Raw genomic sequence first — 23984 nt, forward strand, 5'->3', positions numbered from 1 at the left:
GTAATGTCGTCAGATGTCATACAGCATGAACTACGCAAGTAGCTAAATGTTTTAAACATTACCCTATGGTGTTTTACTATGGTTCTGAAGCCTTGCCTTACTAACACTGCAGATAGGCACACAGCAGGGGAACGTGTTAGAACAACAGCTGGAAGAGAACCATTGTAAATAGCACAAATATTCCCAGTACGGCGACATTCACATGACGCTTTTCCCTCTGTTCTAAAGAGTCCTAAAATACATTGTGAGCAGAAGGACGCAAAAAGGATGTGTCCCTCTGCTTCCGTCATACGCACTAAAGTGTGCCAAAAATGTTATGTGACCATTATGCAAATATATGATGTATAGGTTTACTGTGGAATCAGCAGCTAAAATTGAAGGCTTTAGGTCCGGTTTCTGCCAGAACATTGGGGCACATTTACTTACCTGTCCATGTCGCGATCACCGATCCGGAATGTCCAGCGATCATGCATTGTGCTGCGATTCACGTAGATCGTGTGCCCGATATCTTGCATATCCTTCCTCCAGGTGTATGTAAGTGCATTGTCTTGCGACACAATTTAAAAGTTAAATCCTGCGCTCAAGTCAGATCGTCCGATGGCCCACACCGCCCTCCCCCCATTTCTGTTGCATGAAAGACGGCGCAATTGCGCCAAAATCCGATCGCGTGCGACACAATCCCTAGTTAAATGCGGCGCATATCAGTAAGCGTCAGAATATCCGACGTTTGTGCAGTCTGCGGACCCTTAGTAAATGAGCCCCGTTTTAACCTTACCTGTGACTGGTTAGTGCCCAGTGTCACAGAGGGACAAGCCACTCTTGTATTCAACACTGTAGAAGCACCAAAAACATCAAAAATACTAAATGCAGCAAAATAAACCACAGAATAAAAGTTGCAATGCGGAAGTCCTGAGCAGTGTCAAATGAATACCACCGTGAAGCCTAACTATTACCCCCCAAACACCAGACAATATAAATCATAACAAGTATAGACAAAAAAATAAATCTAGGCAAAAAGGTAGATAAGTCCAGCTTCCAATTGCAACAGGAAATAATGATTAAAAATCCATTATATGTGTCAAAGTCTGACACGTTTTGAACCAGTAGGTTCTTAGTCATAGCCTATAAAGCATGACACTTAACAGAGTAGTTAAGCAAATAATCCCGTGACATATGAACACACCTCCGGAAGTGAGAAAAATGGGAAACTGGATATAATGATATAAGTATGATTATTAATAAAGAAACAATAGATTTGTAATTGAGACCACATGGAAATCTAGTCTGTCTGGCTTATTCATGAGTGGGTGGCACAGCCACACCCCCCCAGTGCTTGACTGACAGCCTGTATAATGGTGCGAGGCTGTATAATGATCTAATGGCTCCTCCATGTGCTTCCTCGTGCTGGCGCCCCCTGCAGCCTGTGTGTGTGTATAGGAGAGATACAACAGCTCTAGGCAGCCATGTTGTAGCAGAACATGTTAGGTACATTTGTAGCTGATGTCTGTGTCCCACACATGTGTATTAGGAGGATGCAGCATAGTGACGCACAGACCTGATGACAGGTGTCCTTTAATATCCAGTAAGCTTCTTGAGAACATAATAACCTAGTCCAATCGCCTCCTCGTAAGGGGCGGGATACCCGTTCAATAGGCGTAACAGACAAATGAGTGACATCACAGTTGTGAACATCACGGACATGTCTAGATAAACCAGAATAAACCTGAATAAATAAATCTGAGAACCCAAACCAAACTACAACATCTCTACTCCGGGGCTTTTCATTCAGCATGAACTGTAACAGTGTGCCGGTGGCACACCATTACAGATCTGTGCTGTATATAGGCTTTTCAACAAGCATCCAGTCAACTTGTCTTATTGTAGGATCAGCGCTTGTTCAAATTTAGAAATATAATTTAATGATATATATGCAATCTTAACTATTGATGGGTCAAAGCCGTTTTGGAGGTATGAGAGTAATTCCTACCAGCCATGTACTTATACGGTTATGCCGCATGTTCTAAATCATATCCTAACGTTGGATTTGTCAACCAATATCTCACTAAAATATATTTGTATAGTCTTTGGTTTGAGGCGTTTCTCTTGTGGTCACATACAACTATGTGTAGGCAGCAATATGGATAACAAAGGTCACTGGCAATCACTGCCAGGTTAGTTTTACTTATGATGGAAAAGTTTCAGAATACATTGTGCTGTATATCACAGCTTGATGTGTATGGGGAAAGTATAGCAGCCAGACCATAAGGGACGACATGCACTGACTAAAAACAAAACATACAATGGGGCTCATTTACTAAGGGTCTGCACAGCTTATTTTTTCGGCGGGTTTCCCCAACTTTTTCCGATTCGCACCTCATTTAAGTGGGGTTTTTGGCGCACGTGGTCGGATTTTGGCGCAATCGCAAATCGGGGGCGTGGCCAACGGACAACCCGACTGAGTCGGACCAAACGCGGGATTTTCAATTCAAATTGTGTCGCAAGATATGCACTAACATACACAGGGAATCGGGACAGGACCGGGTAAATAAATCTGCCCCAATGAGCTCATAATTAATAATACTTTGTTTTACCCATTAGGGCAGCAATGTGTAGGTTTTCTTACAGAAGGAAATGATGGCACCAGGATGCACTACGGGAACAAGACAAGTCAGCTTAGATATTCTAGGCATTGTTGGGGCCTGGCTTTCATGGGGATGTTACTTTTGTACATACCACCTACCTATACATTGGTAGTTCAAGCTTTCATGTCAACCATATTACCTTATTGCACCATCCTCATTCAGCAGGATAATTCACAATGAAACAGTGCAAGCGAAATGGTTTCAGAAACGTGACTGAGTTCCACGTCTGTACTTTGCTTTGATTAATCCAGTCGAGCATCTGCAAGATGTGCTGAAAGTACGATCCTCGGAGGCCAAAGCTTTCAGAGATTTTGTGAGCTCAATGTCTGGAAGGGTCAAACCGATTTGGTGACATGAAGGGGCCTGTACCAAATCCATCAGCCAGGTGCTGAGGATGTGATGACTGTGATCAGTTGGTGATCTTTGAATCTTGGATTTGGTGATTCTATTAGTCAACACTATCCACACTCCTACAGCCGAAATTTCCATCCTCTGTTTTTCAATGGTTGTATCTTCATGAGATCTGCCAATGTTGTGAAGAGCATACTAGTTGGCCAAGATGTTCCTAACAGACCCTGTCCATCAATGTCACAGAAGAAATTCTTAGGGCCATACAGTGAATAGTTCAATGCAAAGAAAGAAAGGGAACAACCATCAACAAGGTAAATTGATATGATCGCAGAAACAATTAACCTACCTTTGAGAATCCCGAAGACCAAAATAATAAACTTGACTTTCCGATGAAACCACAGGTAGTAAAAATCATTACCTGAATGTAGTGTAATGTTACCAAGCAACTCGTGTGCCAATAAGTATTACATAAAACTTGCTTCTGTTTATTTCTTAATTCAAGACATTATATACATTCAACAAGCAGATTTACCCCATAAAGAACCTGACTGAGATGTTAGGTAAGTGACCTTACCATAGGAGCCTCCCAGTTTATTGCTCTGTAATTTAAATTACCAAACTCATGCAAGCTAAAAAGGAGATTAGAATACTAAACATTAGCCAAGTTTAACAATATGTATACAAGGTTTCCTCAAAAATTGAGGACATTTATGAAAGCTATAAACCAGAAAAATCAACCAAAATTCTGTCCATTTTCCAGTACGGTTTTAAAAAGAGCAAATGACACTTGTGCGCTAATAGCAAGAGACCCCTTTTTTCTGTGCACCACCAATATTTTCACCTGTGTTATAATTTTTGGGGAGAAAAGACTCACTCAGAGGAAATTTTCACTTTCATAAGCTTCAACTACATACAAATTGATAGAACTGAAAGTGCCCCTTGTCGTAGTAGAGTTTTAAACAAGTGGATCTATAAATGGCCATCGGCCAAGGGTTACACCAGTGTGCAGACGTCGCTTCCACTGTATATCTTAGATTTTAGAAACAGAGTTTTAATACCGTTAAATATTTCTTGGCATCCACCTGGAAAGGACTTAAGGACACTACGATGGCTCTGAACGCACCTCCAAATGTCCTTTTCAGCTGGACGGTAGTCATATTACACTATTCCAAAATTATATAAAAGATATAACCCTTTATGTGCATCTTGTAGATGGTTTCTCATGACACTAGCTTTAAAGAGTACCTCCACTTATAACCAAGTGTATAAATAATATGCAGTTGCAAATGTTAGTGCACATTTTTGACTGCTGATAGAAGTTGTAGATTCCTTGAGGGTCATGTATTTGTATTAATAAGTTTTTTTGCAAAGAAAAATGTACAAAGCACTCATTATATGCCACTAGGGTTTTGTTGTTGTTTTTTCAAAAAAAGAGGTGTGAGGAAGGCAGGACCATTTAACAGATTTACAAACTTTAAAGGGCATCTACACTGTACCACCAGGATGAAGGACTGTATGCAAATGAGCTACAGGCTCCATAGGTGTTAATGAAGCGTAGAACCCAGGAGGCTCATTTGCATAAGTCTTTCATCCTGGTGGTAGATTTCCTTTAAAGTAAACCTACCGTCTGATTCATACCTTATAAAGCAGCGTCCCTGACTGAATCCACTTTGCCTCCTGATGCAGGATCAGGGTGTAAAGTGGATTCAGTCACTAACACTCGTTATAAAGCATAAATCACAAGGTAGCTCTCCTGTGTGTTTACACAAACATAGTTTAAATGTAATGTAAACACAGCGTTAACATAGCCTCATGCTAGAAAACTGTTGTCCCCTACTCAATAGTAGCAAAATGCACTGAATTTATTGAGGCAAATTTAAGAGGTTTGTACTTTTTCCCAAATTTGTCACAACTTCAATGGTCTTTTTTTTTATAGAATGACATCTACATCTGCCCACACAGTCTTGTACGAGGCTCCTATTGTGCTGTTAGTAGGGTACTTTAGAATAGAAGGGGAGGTACATTTTAAAACTTCCTAACTTTCTTAAAGGGAACCTGTCACCAGGGGCTTCATTTTCACTAAAGACAGGTTGCAGAAGCCCATTACAGCTTCAGTGCAAAATGGCCTCTCGGCCTTTTCTAAGCATTTGCATTACAATACTATTGTGTGTTATAACTTACATTGCGCACTGACAAAATCCTGGGGTAGTCACAGGGGCTGGGCTTTGGTTTGGATGTATTTAAAAAAACAACATGTGACTTGTCTGTGTTACTCACGCCTCAGATCTTAGCCCCCACCTTTGTGCTAGTGTACAGCTCCTCCTCCTGCTCCTTTACAGATGTCACAGCCTGGTGAGATGACATCAGTGGGAGAGGGAGGAGCTGTACAGGAGCACAAAGATGGGGGCTAAGATCTGAGGAGTGAGTAACACAGATAAGTCACAAAGGTGTTTTTTGAAATACATCCAAAGCACAGCCCCTGTGACTACTCCAGGATTTTGTCAGGGTGCAAGGTAAGTTATAACACACAATAGTATTGTAATGTTAATGCTTAGAAAAGGCAGAGAGGCATTTTTGCCCTGCAGTTGTAATGGGCTTTTACAATCTGTCTTTAGTGAAAATGAGGTCCCTGGTGACAGGTTCCCTTTAAATGCAAATGAGAGAGAAAACATAAAAATAAATTCGATTTTCTTGTCATTTCACTCAAGGCTTTTCAAGTTCAGCGGTGCAAATAAATTCAGAGTCACACATTCTAGAAAAATATTATTTTGGTTCTGGAAGCATAATAGTACAACAGTTGTTGGCTTAGCTAAAAAAAAACTAAACAATTAAAACACATACAGTAAAGAACTAAATATGATACATGCAAATCCCGGTTTGTTCTTGAGTGGCACATTTCTAATTTGATCAATTTTCATCTAAGAGCATCAGTACAGACATCTTACTGATCCCTAATCTAAATCCATTTATAGATATTGGTTAAAACAAAACTTTGGGTTTGTGCCTGACTAAAAACCAGAGCTTTCTCCAATATATTGCATCGAGAGGTTGATTCAGGGCTCATTGTGAGGACAGAATGTCTCCCCCATCCATAGATTGTGTGCTACAGCTGTGATACCATCCCCCTGGGTAAAAAATATTACCAGCTTATGCGCTTTAGTCATGTAGAAAAATATATACATGTAAAGTTGTCCCTGGATCTCCTCTGGTCATGGGCCGATCTGCTAATCGTTACTATAAGAACATATACAGTAGAAGACATAGATCTCACAGTCACCTGATTTCTTTTAGTTGTACGTTGTGTTTTTAGTGTGAGGAACATGGTTATAGTAGTTTAATGATAAAAACTCATAAGTCTCGTAGGTTCCTTCTTGAATGGAAATAAAATTAACCAACGTGGGGACCAACCAGTTCTCTTGTTTTTTGAGGCTAATATATTAAATGGCTTTAAAGGGCCTTTCTGTAGTCTATAAAAGGTATCACAGCCTGCCAGGAGTCTCGCACACATTAGGAGACTGGAGACGTTTGCTTGGATCACCTGAGCATGCAAGATGTCTTTGCAGACGGGTAAGGCAGGAGCAGCAATTGCTACTGGTTATCCTAAGGGTATGTTCACACACAGCCAATGTATTCCATACATCTAAATTAGGGAGCTGCTGCAGCTCGTGTGTGCAGGCCTGATTCAGATGGATGGGACGATCACTGAGGTTTTTGTAAAAAATCTGCCAGTAGGACATCCAGAGTTTGGCTGACTGCTGACCCCCTCCCACCACCACCCAAATCAGTTCCCAGCTGTTGTCTCACGAGTCCCATAGACTTGAGAAGGGTTACCAGATCTAAAGTCTATAGGTGCCTTATGTTTAAGAGGTTAATACTAGAGGTTAATGACAACGTGAGCTTCCTGAAGTTCTTCTTCTTCATCGTCCTCATCTTCATTCAGGAGGCCTCTGGCTTCTGCGGTTTGTACATCTGCTTCTCTAAGGCACCCAGGATTCACAATATAGCGATAATCGCTACTGACCGCTGCTGCGCCACAAGTCTCCGAAGTGTCCACGCAGCATTGGTCATCACTGTCAAAAGCAGAGTGCAAAATGGAGTCTGCAGCGGAAGCTCCACAAGTCTCCCCGAGGTTTACATACAGTGGATCTTGGCTTCCTGATAGCACAGATAGTCGTCCCCAAATAGCTTCCAAACGTCTTTTCAGGTCCGAAAAGCAGGGCCTCCGTTTGGGCTCAGTGATCCAGCACTGACACATCATTTCATACCTGCAAAAAAAAAATAATTCAATGTGACTGAAATAGGGCTATTTAATCGTCCATTGGTTCAACACTATTCAAATATTTATTTTAAAGGGGTTATCCGGGTTTAAAAAATTTCTTATGGCCGGGCTGGGGAGGGCTATTTAAACACAATAAACATGTACTTACCTCCTCCGGTGATGCCGATGTCCCGCCCCGCGGCCGGTCTTCTCTGTGTGCCGGTTTCATTACAAGAGCGCACAGAGAGCTTCCGGCCGGCCGGATGCTCCCATGCGCACCATCTCCCAGCGCTTACAACGCTGAGAGATAGGGACGGATGGGAGGAGCCGTCCACATCGCGGACCGGAAGCTCCCTGTGCGCGGCTTCCGTGCCCCTGTAAACAAACAGGGGCACGGATCAAAGGGACCGCGGCGCGGGACATCACCGGCGCCGGAGGAGGTAAGTCCATGTTTATTATGTTTAACTAGCCCTCCCCAGCCCGGCCATAAGAAATTTTTTAAACCCGGATAACCCCTTTAAGTTTGTGAAATCAACCTGCGCAGCGAACATCAGAGCCAAGATCTGAAGATCCCATTATCTGCTCTACATTCATACCGATGCCCGGACATCCAAGACTGATGTTATCCCAAACCCCTGAGAGCTAGGGACCAGTTTTCTGTCGGACTTTACAAGTTTTTTTTCAGTGCAAACTGCTTGTACAGGTATTTAAGAAGTGTCCGTGCCACATTTGTGTCACATGTGACCGTTTTCTGGCACGACTGCACTAGTCATCATGTGATACAAATTGGTGCCCTGAAATGGGCGTTGCGGTGCTCCGTTGGACCAATGCTCCAGATTTAACATGCAGAGTTGTGTTGCATGGCCTATGTTAAACCCCAAAAAATGTGCAGTGCAGAGAGCGCCAGATATGTGAAGAACGTGCAACAAAAAGCAAAAAATTAACACAGATCAATCATTATTGAGACTGTATTGAAATTTAAAAAAGGAAACTGTGTGGGTTTGAAAAAAATATTGCTTCTGGCTTAAAAAAAATTATTAAAAAAAAAAAATCAACATGGTACTGCTATTTAATTGAATTTCTGTAAATAAAAAAAAAAACAACAAAAATTACAAAATAAAAATACAACCAAAACCTGCATCAAAACTACAACCCTTAAAGATGTCAACAATCAGTTGACAGTACAGGCGGTCCCCGACTTACAGATGACCCCTAGTTACAGACAGACCTCTCAGCCCACTGTGTCCTCTGGGGAAGGAAGTCACTGCAGGAAATTTACAGAACTTTAGCTCCAGGCTGTAATAATCCACTGTAGGTCTCTGCTATGAAGCTTTATTGTTAATCCTTATTCCCATGTCAGACCAAATTTTTTAAAATCTAATTCTCACAGGGACCAAAAATAATTTGGCTGGAGTCATATTTACTAAATATATAAACCTATAGAACCTATATCAGTGATGGCAAACCTTTTAGAGACTGAGTGCCCAAACTACAACCAAAATCCACTTATTTACCGTGAAGTGCCAACATGAAATTTTAAGCAATAACTTACTGCTACCTGTTCTTTCACATATTTCAATTGTACTGGCAGCCTGAGGCCACCAGTTAAAAGCGGGAGGGCAAATTCAGATTATCATTGTAGCTTCTCTCCAGTGTCTCTCTGTAAAGGAACAATGGCGGGTCCAGCATGATGACCTCCAAATAATGCAGTTCTGTCAAAATCTTCTCACTTTTCCCACAGTTCCAAACACCCAACGAAGTGTCGAATAGCACTGAGAGCAGCATCCCTTAATTTGCCTGGGACTGCAGGAAGATTCAGTGTTTGGTGAACTCTGTCCTGGGGTGATGGTCTGAGTGCCCATAGAAAGAGCTCTGAGTGCCACCTCTGGCACCCGTGCCATAGGTTCGCCACCACTGACCTATAATGTGCCCGGGGACTGTCTGTATACTTATGACAGCTCTATGCTGTATCCTCCTGTATGACAGCTCTATGCCGTATCCTCCTGTATGAAGGCTCTATGTCGTATCCTCCTGTATGACGGCTCTATGCCGTATCCTCCTGTATGACTGCTCTATGCCGTATCCTCCTGTATGACGGCTCTATGCCGTATCCTCCTGTATGACGGCTCTATGCCGTATCCTCCAGCATGACGGCTCTATGCCGTATCCTCCAGCATGACGGCTCTATGCCGTATCCTCCTGTATGACGGCTCTATGCCGTATCCTCCTGTATGACGGCTCTATGCCGTATCCTCCAGCATGACGGCTCTATGCCGTATCCTCCAGCATGACGGCTCTATGCCGTATCCTCCTGCATGGCGGCTCTATGCCGTATCCTCCTGCATGGCGGCTCTATGCCGTATCCTCCTGCATGGCGGCTCTATGCCGTATCCTCCTGCATGGCGGCTCTATGCCGTATCCTCCTGCATGGCGGCTCTATGCCGTATCCTCCTGCATGGCGGCTCTATGCCGTATCCTCCTGCATGGCGGCTCTATGCCGTATCCTCCTGCATGGCGGCTCTATACCGTATCCTCCTGCATGGCGGCTCTATGCCGTATCCTCCTGCATGGCGGCTCTATGCCGTATCCTCCTGCATGGCGGCTCTATGACGTATCCTCCTGTATAACGGCTCTATGTCGTATCCTCCTGTATGACAGCTCTATGCCATATCCTCCTGCATGACAGCTCTATGCCGTATCCTCCTGCATGACGGCTCTATGCCGTATTCTGCTGTATGACGGCTCTATGCTGTATCCTCCTGTATGACGGCTCTATGCCGTATCCTCCTGTATGACAGCTCTATGCTATATCCTCCTGTATGACAGCTCTATGCCGTATACTCCTGTATGACAGCTCTATGCTATATCCTCCTGTATGACAGCTCTATGCCGTATACTCCTGCATGACAGCTCTATGCCGTATCCTTCTGCATGACAGCTCTATGCTGTATCCTCCTGCATGAAAGTACTATGCCGTATCCGCCTGCGAGACAGCTCTATGCCATGTCCTCCTGTATGACAGCTCTATGCCATATCCTCCTGCATGGCAGCTCTATGCCGTATCCTCCTGTATGACAGCTCTATGCTATATCCTCCTGCATGACAGTATTATGCCGTATCCTCCTGCATGACAGCTCTATGCCGTATCCTCCTGCATGACAGCTCTATGCTGTATCCTCCTGCATGAAAGTACTATGCCGTATCCGCCTGCGAGACAGCTCTATGCCATGTCCTCCTGTATGACAGCTCTATGCCGTATCCTCCTGCATGACGGCTCTATGCTGTATCCTCCTGTATGACAGCTCTATGCTATATCCTCCTGCATGACAGTACTATGCCGTATCCTCCTGCATGGCAGCTCTATGCTGTATCCTCCTGCATGGCAGCTCTATGCTGTATCCTCCTGCATGGCAGCTCTATGCTGTATCCTCCTGCATGGCAGCTCTATGCTGTATCCTCCTGCATGGCAGCTCTATGCTGTATCCTCCTGCATGGCAGCTCTATGCTGTATCCTCCTGCATGGCAGCTCTATGCTGTATCCTCCTGCATGGCAGCTCTATGCTGTATCCTCCTGCATGGCAGCTCTATGCTGTATCCTCCTGCATGGCAGCTCTATGCTGTATCCTCCTGCATGGCAGCTCTATGCTGTATCCTCCTGCATGGCAGCTCTATGCTGTATCCTCCTGCATGGCAGCTCTATGCTGTATCCTCCTGCATGGCAGCTCTATGCTATATCCTCCTGCATGGCAGCTCTATGCTGTATCCTCCTGCATGGCAGCTCTATGCCGTATCCTCCTGCATGACAGCTCTATGCTGTATTCTCCTGCATGACAGTACTATGCCGTATCCGCCTGCGTGACAGCTCTATGCCGTATCCTCCTACAACCACAGGATGTCACTATAACACCATCACATTCTGCTTGCCGTTTTCCCGCCATACACTGTTCACACTTCGCATTCTGATGTGATTCAGTTTTGAGTCACAATTTGGACTGGATTAAAAAAAAGAAATTTTGAAGTTTAAAGCTTTCATTGCACAATTCCCTTTTGGGGCTCTTGTTTGTTAGTTTTGGTTAAAATACATGAACAAAATACATGCTTAATTGGTCCAATCCCTCGTCTGTTGATCACCAGGAAAGTGATTAAATAAAGATAAATAAATGACTTCTGTTAATGTATTTCATAAGTGAAAGTGATGAAACTAACTTCTTGGTAGTGGTTTGTTTTGGGGAAGCAATGTGTGCGCCTTTAACTTCTTAGCTTTCTAAGTCTCAGGCATAATAGACTTCCACCCACTTTCTCATGTCAGGCCTGCATGGGATTAAAAATGTTCTTTAAAAAGCCATTATTACTATTAACACTTCTGACTCCTGTTGGGAGGTGGGCGAAGTTGAATATGATTTCGTGCATGATGATGATGTAATTTTTAATGGCTTTTTTTGCATCATCTGGGGAAAATTATATCACCAGAAATATTCCATAGACGTTGTTTTCACAATATCATTCTAGTCAGAAGAGTTCTCAAACCACACTTCAAGCAAAAAGCAAGAAAAACAAGCTGGGAGCATAATATCATGCCGGGAAGCTGAAAAATAGACAAAATATCTGTCAATGTCATTCAGCCGGCTGCGCACCAAACTAATAAGACGGCAGAAAGTAGAAGAGGGAGATTTATCATACACCGGCACAGGAACGGCCAAGTCCCTTGGATAGATTTAGGTCTCTTCATGTATCTGGCGAGGCTCCTGTGCAAAACTACGCCAGGTCCAACATGGTGTAGTAGTAAACCACCGCCCTCTGCACCCCTCTATGCCCACATGGGATAGAAGCAGTTATAATTTTCCCCCTATATACAGTACGCATGTCCAAGATGTCCTACCTCTCCCTACTAACTAGCTACAAAAACAATGACCCTTACGTCCTGCGCGACCAACGTGTTGGGTGATTACCCTTGTTTTGTTTGTCTTTTATTTCTCAATAAATGTTGATTTTACATAAAAACTATGACCCAATTATTCCACATACCTACTTCTGTCTACTTTCTCCAAATGTAGAGGGCAAGGTGCATAAACTATAGAGGTAGACCATGTTTCTACTATAAGGTTGGGTTCACATCACATTTTATGTATTCGTTAAGTGTATACGTTGGTTAGGCACCCGATGTGTACTCTTGGTGTATTCATTGACAAGTAGTGGCCAGCTGGAGGCATAGTTGTTGCCTTCGTCTGGCCACTAAACATCCTTTATGTCCGAAAATGCAGGATTGAAATAAATAGGAAGCTCCATCTTTTCATCCTGCAGCCTCCGCCTGAGCGACGTATGCGCTTAACGGAGGCAATAGAAACTTATGGGGTGCAGGGCAGCGTATTACATCTCTCCCCACAGCCCCACCAAGCGCATATGTCCCTCAGCAGGAGGGAGGACCCTGTGATGGAAATACCTCGTTCATCGGTAGCAGCCAATCGCTAGCTGTTGCCATTGTACCCTGAATGCAGGGGGAGTAGGTGGGGATCCCCAGGCGACGTATCCCACGGTATAGGCATACAGTGGAATAAGTCTGTGCCATGCGTTGTAAGGACACGTCAGAATCCTCCTGATATGCCTTACACTGGATGGTGGCATGGTGTGAACCCAGCCCTAAATGGCTACTGAGGAATTGTACTTTTGGCAAATAGGAAGGGGATTATGGAGCCTAAAGGATATAGAAAAAGATAATATAATCATCAGGATGATCTTTGCAATGCTCACCCTATCTCCTATGGATAAAGATTTGTGTCTACCGAATTGAAACATGTAGCCTTTGTATTTGATCAGATAAATTATTTCAACTTTAGATACAGATTGTCTTAAGATTGCTTACCTTGGACAAGACCTGGCAGTGCTTTAGAATCCCTGATTGTTTAGTACTCCTTAACCTCTCTGGTTGCCTTTTTGGACACCCAGCCCAGAGGGTCTGCAGAATCAAAATCAGGCATGTATAAACCAAGGACACTTACTCATAGATCCAGACACTGTGTCTGTGGTAATGCTCTCCTTCCTTCTAAAATCCACAATTAAAATTATGCTAATGAGACCTTTGGCTTTTACTAGAGCCCCTCCATGCTTTAAAATGTTGTTCAAAGTCTATTACACTGTCTCACACAGCACTCATCACATCCCTGGTGTAATCTAACACAGTAGGTGGGTTCTCCTTGCACATTGGAGCCCTAAACCCGATGACGCCAGTTCAGGCAAAACATGTCGGGTGGGCTTAGCTGATGTGTTGTACAATTTTTAATGAGCAGCAGCCGGTGTCCTGTACCTGTCATTATCCCTAGGGACTAAGACTATAAGCTTATGCCATAGGATCTACTCTAGGGCTGATAGAACCTCATCCCCTTTGGTCAATTTGGAACTTAAGGATAAATAGGGATAAGTCTATCTGCAACTTAAACTATGAATGGTATATAGGGGGAAGTGAACTCAACTTCCCTTATTTAAATGCATTGTTGCTATAGGATACCTCCCCTATATCCCATATTACTATGAGTCCGGGCACTGTCTGCTTGTAATTTTAATTCTCCTCACTGAATTGGTCTTAATAAGTTATGGAATAAAAGTTACATTTTATCTATTCACTTTAGCCGGGCGACTTTTGGTAGAATTTATCACATTGGAACAGCCTCACTGGTAGCACTTATGGCTCATTAACATAATTTAAAGCATTGATTTTAGAAGGAAGGAGGTCATGGATAAGAAATATAAGAAGATTACCACAGTCACGATGCCTGGAGCTATGAGTAAGTGTCCCTGGTTTATCATGATGGATTTTGATGGTAGATTTCCTCGAAGGTCAACATTATAATACTGCCAATTCACTTCTACCATCAGGTGGGAAGAATAATAATAGTTGTGCTCCTCATACATCTGTGTTTACTTGTGTGTCCTGCACCATGAGGTGCCTTTTTTTTTTATCTTTTCCAGTGGGGAAAAAAAAAAATCATAAATGATTGGTCAAATCCATCAAAGATGTAAATGTAAGGCCAAATTCACATGACTGTATGGGGGACATGTGTACGTCCACCATAGCCAGCAGTGGCCGCACGGAGTGATATGGTGCAATGTGTGGCACCATACCTCTCTGTACACGCGGACAAGATAGGACATGTCCTATCTTTCCCTTTGTTACGGCTCGTACGCCATGCATTTCTATGGAGATGGGTCACCCCTCTCTTTCGCACCGGATGTATGCCCGAATACGTTCGCATGAATACGGCCTAGGTAATGTGTGAGAGAAGGTGTGAAATTTTTGACTTCCATGTAATGTAAAAACACAGGTAGGGTATCCCCCCCGCCCAGGATAGCTAGCTGAATGCTCATTTAGTCAATAACTAATTCATTAAGACTAGAGATGAGCGAGTATACTTGTCCGAGCTTGATGCTTGTTCGAGTAGTAGCCTACTCGAAATGGCTCATTGCTCGGACGAGTATTTCGCCTGCCCGATAACGAGCTTTCACTTAATGAAACACAGTGAAGAACACAGTGAAAACAGTGAACACGGGATCATTTAAGTGAAGAACACAGTGTAGAACATATTGCAGATGTTTCCGAACATCTGCTAACTTATCCGAAGACACGAGTGCTGAACGGTGTTCTTCACAATAGTGTGTGAAGAACAATATGTGTGAAGAACACATTGCAGATGTTTCCATACATCTGCTAACTTATCAGACACATTTTATTGCAGAGCCTTGGTCCCCTTGAAAAATACTCGAGTCTCCCATTGAGCATCGGGAAAAGTTCAACTCGAGTAACGAGCACTCGAGCATTTTAGTGCTCGCTCATCTCTAATTAAGACCTAAGCCAAGCAGTGTCGAATGGGGAATTAGTGGCTTATCCTTAATAAGAGAAAGGAATTGGGTATAATAAAATCCAGCACATCCAAATGTTCCTTTATCTACCGAATCAACATCTCCAGGACTGGAGAGACACAGCAATGCACATGAGCCGGACAGCCAGTCTCCATAAAAATTTCATCAGCAGTGTACAAATTAAAAACCCATTTTACCATAATTCTTCTATAAGTGGTAATCTTATATGCCTGTCCTAGAATATCCATGTCCAGACTAATCGCTGGTTAGCAGAAATGAGATTTATAGGCCAGAAATTCTTGCAGTATCCGTTCCCTGGTACTCAGGCACATTGTAAATACATTTACTTTTTAATGAGGAGCAGAAGCCAGTCTGAATGTACAGCAGATGCTCTCATTATAGCTTATTTTTTTGATCATCTCCTCTTCAGATCTCTTAGCTACATCTCACAAAAAGATGCCAGCACAGCATGGCCTAGCGCTAACCTCAGGAAGAGGCACAGGTGGGCACATTACTTACAGCTCATCCAGACAGTCCGGCGGCTGCTTCAGTCTATTTCCAGCAAGGAGGTAGCTGTAGATTTCAGAGTTCTCAATGCCGGCGTACGGGGTTTGTCCCAGTGTGACTATCTCCCAAAGACTGATCCCAAATGCCCACTAGGAAATAATAAGCAAGGCATTAGTTACAAGGACAATAAGCACAATTCTTTCCATTATGTACATAAACCATAGTTTTTCTTCTCATTTTAATTCCAACTTCACTGATCCTTATTTTCCTTTATATCCGCCATAGGGGGAATTCGTGGGACAGTCAAGTGGCCCTATATACATTAAAATATACATTAAATGCTTGACTACCAGTATCGTTGTACGTGTATGGAGGCTTAAAGGACATCTACTACCAGGATGAAGGATTGTAAACCAAGCACACTGACATACTGGTGTGTGCCCCTCTGGCAGGATCTGCTCTTCTTTTAGCTTTTTATGCTTTTAAAATTATGCAAATGAGACTGAGGAGCTCTGGGCTCTATAGATGTTAATAGAGCGTGGAGCTACTTGGGCTCATTTGCATAATTTTAAAGCCTTTTTTCTTAAAAGCAAGGGCATAGGAAGCTTAAAGAAGAGCTGATCCTGTGAGAGGGGACACACACTACTATATCAGATCAAAAGGTTTACAATCTTTGATCCTGGTGGTAGATTTCCTTTAACCAACGGATATATAGGGAGTATGAAAACAGAATCGTTCCCAAGCCTTAAAAGGCTGTATATGTTTAGAACCACTAGGCTGCATTTTTCCCCTTGCATACACACCTACCCTTGGGTTGCGTCCGGTGGTGTAAAGTAAAACTGTTGGGCCCCAAAGCTAAATCTGTAATACACCCCCAAATATTATGTATTTATATAGGTTATAGGTGTATAGATCCGGTCTCTTTGCATGGGAAAGAGACAACTTATGCATCCTTCCACAACTCCACGACGCCCTGTGTAAGTGTGTGAGGCCGGCATCCTCAGAGATTTTACATGCACATTTTTAAAGTTTTTGTGAGTATAATACAATAAAGAACCATTACCCTTGATGAAAAAGACTACGCTATGTACATATGAATTTCCTCCATACAGCAATCTGTTGGAATCTTTCCTGAGGTTGAAGGTGGATAAATGGCAGCGTTTCTCAGTCTGAATGTGGACTTGATCTTCGAGTTGTGGAAGGATTGAATTGAAGCAGGAGAATTGTAAAGGAAAAAAACTGATATTGAGTGCCACTATATTTTGGAGCTCCGGTCCGAGATTTTATTATTTATAAAAATTTGATAATACTACACACAACCTGTGAACACATAACACAAGGCTTGTGGAATAATGGATCCATGCTGTTCCAATCATGTTTTACCCATTTAAAGCTAGGTTTTTTTGTGTGGGATCTACCATATTTGGAAATTCCACAACAAATTTGCCCTGTCTGTCCTATTTCAATAGGATGTGCTATTTATAGCTATCCCGTGAACCCTACCAACAGTTAGAAAGAAGTTACAAAACTTTTAGAGAGTACAAAAATATAAGCCCAAAAACATCTTCATAAAGCTTTGTTTCCACCACAAAGGTAACAAAATCTTTTTCGAAGTGTACAATTAACTCCACAGCATTTCCAAGATGAAGCACCCACCACATCACTGTACACGGTGTAAACATTGTCTGCCAGGCTTTCCAATGCCAACCATTTTACGGGAAGCTTGGACGCACATCCCTGACGGTAATAGTCTCCGCTGTAGATCTTCTTGGAGAGACCAAAGTCTGCAACACACACTGTCATGTCCTCATTTAACCTAGGATAAAGAGATACAGAATATCAGCTCTACATTATTATAAACCTCTTTCCGAGGTTCAACATATTATGGGCTTGTTGTGTTGTGTTTGCGCATACACAATGTAGACGCAATATTAACGGGATGTAAATGCAATGTTAACCCAATGTAAATGCAACATGTGCACATAGCCTCAGGACATATCCACCACACAATGCAAACCAAATCTCACTGTTAGGCCCCATTCACACAGCCATAACCGTGACCAAGATCTGGCCGCACAAATTGTGAAAAAAGAAGGCACTTGGTCATGGTGTGAGTACATGGCGTTTCACCACACAGTGGCCAAGCCAGGCACTCAACTTTAAATGTAGACAGGGGGGAATGAGGAGTGCAAACCTGTCCTCCCTTTTTCATCCAGCCGTTTGCTACATATCTGGTCGGGGCGAGCACACAGCCGCACGAATTTGGCCATAGGCCGTCTGCATAGGCACATGCTCAGTCCATGTAAATGGACCTGTGTGCTGCTCAGATCCCTCGGACTGTGCACAATACAGCAGACAGGAGTCCTTGCATCATAGCAAAACAGTAGCGTCAACATTGTTACAGCATGTTTGTGTACAACCGGGCTTAAAGTGATGCTAAAATTAACGATAACCCATCATAAGAATAGATCAAATTGGGGTTCAATATTCAACATCCCCATGGATTAGCCGATAAATAGAGAATGAGATAGGAAGCAGACAGCTCGGTTTTCTTTGTTGTGGATAAATCAAGTATCTACAGCTTATCTTACGGCAGACAGGAGTCCTTGCATCATAGAGAAACAGTAGCGTCAACATTGTTACAGCATGTTCGTGTACAACCGAGCTTAAAGTGAAGCTAAAATTAATGATTACCCATCATAAGAATAGACCAAATTGGGGTTCAATATTCAACATCCCCATTGATTAGCCGATAAACAGAGAATGAGATAGCAGACAGCTCTGTTTTCTTTGTTGTGGATAAATCGAGTATCTGCAGCTTATGTTCTATGAATGGGAGCTGGTTCTGTAATAACCTGGTTTGACCACTACACTAAAACGGCACTGTCTAGTTTCATTTTCTGTTTATCAGTTGCAGAGAACAGCTGATAGATGGGGATGCTGGGGGTTGTACTCCCCACTAACCTGATATTTAAGAACTGTTCTAATTATTTGGTTTTCTATATATTTAACCTTCAAACTCCCTCCCCTTGTCATTACAGTATAGACTATTGAACAGATTTAAAAAATATATACAAACATAATATTACATTACAGAGTACAAACACTCATATGGAACAATAGGATTGAAAAAAAAAGAAGAAACAGAACCAGGGTATATAGAACTTGCATTAGCAAACAGTCCGATTGTGGAGCAGCACAGCGATTATAATGGATCAAGTCCAGTGGTGGGTGCACACCTCCAACAAACCTGATCCACCGGTTTGTACGTTCAGATTTCCAAAAAAATGCAATGAGGCAGCACTCTGGTAAGTATAAAGGTGATCTTTATTCACCCATGGCAATATAAGGTGCAACGTTTCAGCTCCTCCATAGTGCTTGATAATGGCTATATGGATAAGCTGAAACGTTGCACCTTATTTTGCCAAGGGTGAATAAAGATCACCTTTATACTTACTGGAGTGCTGCCTCATTGCATTTTTTTGGAAATAGAACTTGCATTAGTATATACCCTATAGTTCTATAATATACTAAATAAGGGGGACAAAGAAGTGCCCAAAACTGAAGTCCAGAGCCTTATTGTACAACCAAAGATCCACCCTACTATCATTTCCTGCCTCCGTTATCGCTAAAAGGACATGGAATGGCTTTCTTTTCTTCCACAGACACTGAGCTTACTGGTTACCAAGCAACAGTATAATAAGTAGTGTAAAAGTATATTAAAAAGTAGCAAAGGGAAAAAAAAATAGAAATCTTTTTATGGCATAGCTGCAATTTAGCATGGGAAAATAGATGTTTCCAGACAACAGGGTAAAAATAGCTTGAGCGAACAGATGAAAATTGTCACATATGGTTGGAACTCGGTTAATTTGCTTTTGTTATGATAAATGGAAACTTGAAAAAAAAAATTGTTCTATGAATAGCATCACCTGAGCGAGTTAGTCGCAGAAAGTGTGTCACCTGCGCAACATAATCTAAAATAAAATGTAAACTTCGTAAAACAGCAACGACCTTATCTAAAGTTAAACTGATTTGTACAGTTTATTTTAACCTCTCGCGGAATAGAGTGAACAATTATTATGCATCTGTACTTAGCTGAATGTGATCCCATTCAGATGTGGGCAACCATTGTAACTAAGGGGACTTAGAACTAAGAAAGACTGGCCAACATGGGGGGGCTTCATATAAAATTCTTGGCGCAACCATTTCTCCCCGTACTCCACCTCCTCATTGAGTGGACATTGAGTGGGGTATACCACTGTAACCTCGCTGACAAAGCATCTTCTTTGTCACCCAGAGGTGATCCTAAAAATGTATTACATGTTTCCTGTAGGATTAAATGTGTACTGTATTATAGATGGAACACAATAAACCTGCACATTTTCTAAACTATGAAATGATGTTCTAAAACAGTTCTCCATCCCATGGCAAAACTACAACTCCTGCCTGGATCTGGCAACCATAGGTTCTAGATTATGTGCAAATTGAAAAAAAAAAAAAACACACCTTAAAGGGAATCTATCACCAGTGACCAGTGATCAAGGGGTTGTCCGAGTTCTTGAAAAAAAGCTAAAAGTGGCCGGGACAGGGCTGCTTAAAAAAAATAAAGATGTACTTACCTTCTGGTGCCCTCCGGTATCCAGCGCTGCTGTCACTCCGGTCCGGGCGCCATGTAAACAAACATGGCCGCCGTAGCAGTGCTGGACTCAGTTCCGGCCGTACCCGACAACCTTCCGGCCCCCATACACAATGCTGTGTATAGGGACGGATAGGCGTACCCGGCCACGGCCGGCCGGAAGCTGAACCAGGCACCGTGACTGTGGTAAGCATCTTACATTTGTTATCCATTACCTTATTCCTTTTAAAATCAACTTTTAAAATGAAGCTAATAAGTCTGAATGCCACCCTTGAGTGGTAGAGCTGGCAAGGAGCACTTCCCCCACCCACTTTGTGCTGAAACTTCCTTTGCTGCATGGAGATTATATCAGGCAGAGGGGGAGGGCAGTGTAGCAGCCCGTGAAGCTACAGCACAGAGGGGATCTGTTAACACAGTATCCCTTTTGGCTCCCTGGCATCATTTTAAAATGTGATTAAAGAATGAAGGAGGCCATGGATAACAAATATAAGAAGATTACCACAGTCACGGTGCCAGGATCTAGGAGTAAGTGTCCCTGGTTTGCTAAAGCAAATAAAATAATGGGATGTATCAAGAGAGGAATAGATTCTCATGATAAAGACATAGTTTTGCCCTTATACAAATCCCTGGTCAGACCACACATGGAATATTGTGTACAGTTTTGGGCACCAGTGTATAAAAAGGATATAGTAGAGCTGGAACGGGTGCAGAGGAGAGCAACCAGGATTATTAGGGGAATGGGGGAACTAGAATACACTGACAGATTAAAAAATTTGGGATTATTCAATTTAGAAAAAAGACGACTGAGGGGAGACCTCATTACAATGTACAAATACCTGAATGGACAGTACAAGGATCTCTCCAAAGATCTTTTTATACCTCGGCCTGTGACCAGGACAAGGGGGCATCCTCTACGCCTAGAGGAGAGGTGATTTTACCATCACCATAGACAAAGGTTCTTTACTGTAAGAGCAGTGAGACTATGGAACTCTCTGCCGCAGGAGGTTGTTATGGCGGACTCTGTGTACATGTTCAAGAGAGGCCTGGATGACTTTCTGGAGAGCAAAAATATCACGGGTTACGGGGATAAAACATTTATTTAATTCTTAAAGGTTGGACTTGCGTCTCCTTCTGGCCTTATATACTATGATACTATGATGGTAGATTTTCATGGTAGATTTTATTTAATATTTCTGTTATTTCAAATATTTTTATCATACCGTAGGAGAATGCCACTGCTCAGATCTGTCTTCAGTAATGAACAGGGAGGGAGAAGGGAAAGAGGGGCCCAAACTTAACCTTTAGAACAGAAAACAATAAGCGGTCTCTCATCCTGTCTTAGCCGTTTAATAGAAACATTCCAGCAGGTTTTAGTTGTATAACGAATGCTGCATGTATCCGTGTCTATATTACAAGGCTCCTGCATCCATAGACATGTAAAGTGCAGTGTATCTCATCTGGAAGCAGATCTTCGCAGTAAACTGAGTAGCTGAGCAGGCAGGAGAGGGTTAATAGTCATCTGAACTATTTATTTATGTTTTATTTTCGTGAAAAACCTGTTAGGGCTCATGCTCATAGCTGCGTGCTGTACAATAGAAGTCAATGGAAAAACGGAGGGCACTTGGATGGCAATGGAATGCCGTCCGTGAAAAACAGATGGTTGCTAGGATACACTCTTAAAATTCTCAGGTTTTTTTTGCAACCAAAATGAATCCTAGACGGACGTATGACTTGAAAACGGAAACACAAATACACACTCATTACTCCTGAGGAAGCCAGACAGCTGGCAATATGCATTGGGTAGAGTGGTACAATTTTTGGAGTGACACCACAGGGGCACTTGGGTTACGTATTACATATAATGTAGAGATTGATACTTTTGTGCTGCTATTCATTGTTGCCAATGTTATACGATTAATCTATAATTGATTTTTTTGCACCTTTTACTTGATCTAGTTCTTTATGGAACTTTTACAATTAACTGATGTCTTTATATGCAAACTCCCTCGTTACATACACATTGGTAGTGACTCTAAGTCTAGGATATTGTTCTATATACAGGACTTTTTTCCCGGCCATTTTTTAACTGCGTTTTTAAATGTTTGTCTTGGTTTGCTTTGTCTTATGGATTTTAATTAAAAACTGTGTACTTTGAATACTTGTTGTCCACTGAATTTTTGATTTGTGTAATTTTGATGGCAGCTTAAAAAAGGGACACAGGAATGCAAAATGGATGCAAATTGGTTAAGAAAAATGGACATTAACATCGGTTTTTACAATGGACTTGGTCATGGGCATTTAGCCACACTCTTAAAGGGCTGTAAAGAAGAAATCCTTATTCTCAGGGAATATGGATTACATAGAGGGGATGGATGCAATACGTAATGGGACACATTTACTTACAATGCCGCTGGAGTTCACCAAAAGTGCATTGTCCGATGATAATGCACTGTGCCGTGATTCACTAAGATTGTGCACCTGATATCCTGCACATGTCGTTTCCCCGATCAGGTCCGACAGAGTTCACCTTCTTTTTCGTGGTGCATCTAAGTGCTTGGGCTTGTGACACAATTTGAATGTTAAATCCCACGCTCAGTCCGAATCATTCGGACTGACCCCAATTTACAAGGCAGCCAGCGCAGCTACAGCAAAAATCAATTGTGTGCGCCCTTCCCGGCCGCAGACACTTGTCCAAGCTGTGCAATACCTGAAAACGGTGCACAGTCTGACGAAAGTGCGCTCCGCAACCCTTAGTAAATGAGCCCCAGAGTGTCGTAAATGTTTCGTTAGTGATTGAAGATACTTATTGGACACTGTCAGAACGATTTACACCTAGTAGGACACTCTCTGTGCACTGCCTATGTGGGCACTGTATAGGACTATGTGGGTAAGGATGGAACAGTATTTGGAAATTATCTAGACCTTTGTGGCCAGCCTGGCACTACATGAGTTCTCTATTTACTACGCTGTTTATCCTGGGATAGTAAGCTACTGTGGTAGTGTATTCATAAACAAATTTGCAATTTACCATGGATTAATCTACTATTAAAAATATAGTGTCCGTTCTCCTCTCTGTGCTGTAACTATTACTAGTTTCATAGTCAGCTTAGATTTCCGCAATAAACGTGCCAAGGATTAATTATTTCTATGACAGCTGCGTCTCTAATTCAGAGGCAATTTTCCTACAAATACGCTGTAGGAAAATAGTACGCAACCCACTTCTGTGAATGCACAGTAAGTTCTGCTCTGGTGGTAAGAACACCGGGACCACCGACCGGACTCATCATAGCAAGTGTGCAAAAAAAGGTGAAAGTTAAATCATAAAAAGATCAATAATTCTGCTGACAGATTGCAATAAACAACTCACAATAAATAGGATTTTTCTGATTTTTGGAATTTTACACCCTTGGTTGTAAGGGTCTTATATTCTTTTGACATGTTTCTAAAGAAACAGGAAAGAGAATAAAAGGATGCGCCAATATGGAATATATTAATAATTCAGATAAACTGAAAAATGGAGCAAATATACAATATTAGTGCTACTGAGCTTTTACCAACATTCGGAATATATTAGTCCTCTGCATTGTCCACTAAGTGAATATTTATGTAAAAACCCCCTGGCATAATGTCCACACAGAAGGCAAGGACGTAAATTCAGAGTTTGGGAACAAGGACAGATAAAGCTGGTTTTAAATTCAAAAAATAAAATAAACGCCATCTGTTTTATTGGCCTCAGTAT

The 23984-nt window shown here is 42.3% G+C and overlaps 1 protein-coding gene across 2 annotated transcripts in view; it reads right to left on the bottom strand.

Annotated features, from left to right (window-relative positions):
- Positions 1 to 5601: 5601 nt before the first annotated feature.
- TYRO3 (TYRO3 protein tyrosine kinase) overlaps positions 5602 to 23984 on the bottom strand; it is a 143463-nt gene continuing 125080 nt past the window's right edge. For both annotated transcript variants that reach the window (XM_072115700.1, XM_072115699.1), the window contains 3 exons: positions 17266 to 17425; positions 15622 to 15758; positions 5602 to 7258 (listed from right to left, as the gene is read on the bottom strand). In XM_072115700.1, the coding sequence (XP_071971801.1) occupies positions 6868 to 7258; positions 15622 to 15758; positions 17266 to 17425 (688 nt within the window). In that variant the 3' untranslated portion in view covers positions 5602 to 6867. The remainder of the gene's footprint in view (positions 7259 to 15621; positions 15759 to 17265; positions 17426 to 23984) is intronic.

This window comes from Engystomops pustulosus, chromosome 7 (genome assembly GCF_040894005.1).
Source record: "Engystomops pustulosus chromosome 7, aEngPut4.maternal, whole genome shotgun sequence".
Classification (NCBI taxonomy): domain Eukaryota; kingdom Metazoa; phylum Chordata; class Amphibia; order Anura; family Leptodactylidae; genus Engystomops; species Engystomops pustulosus.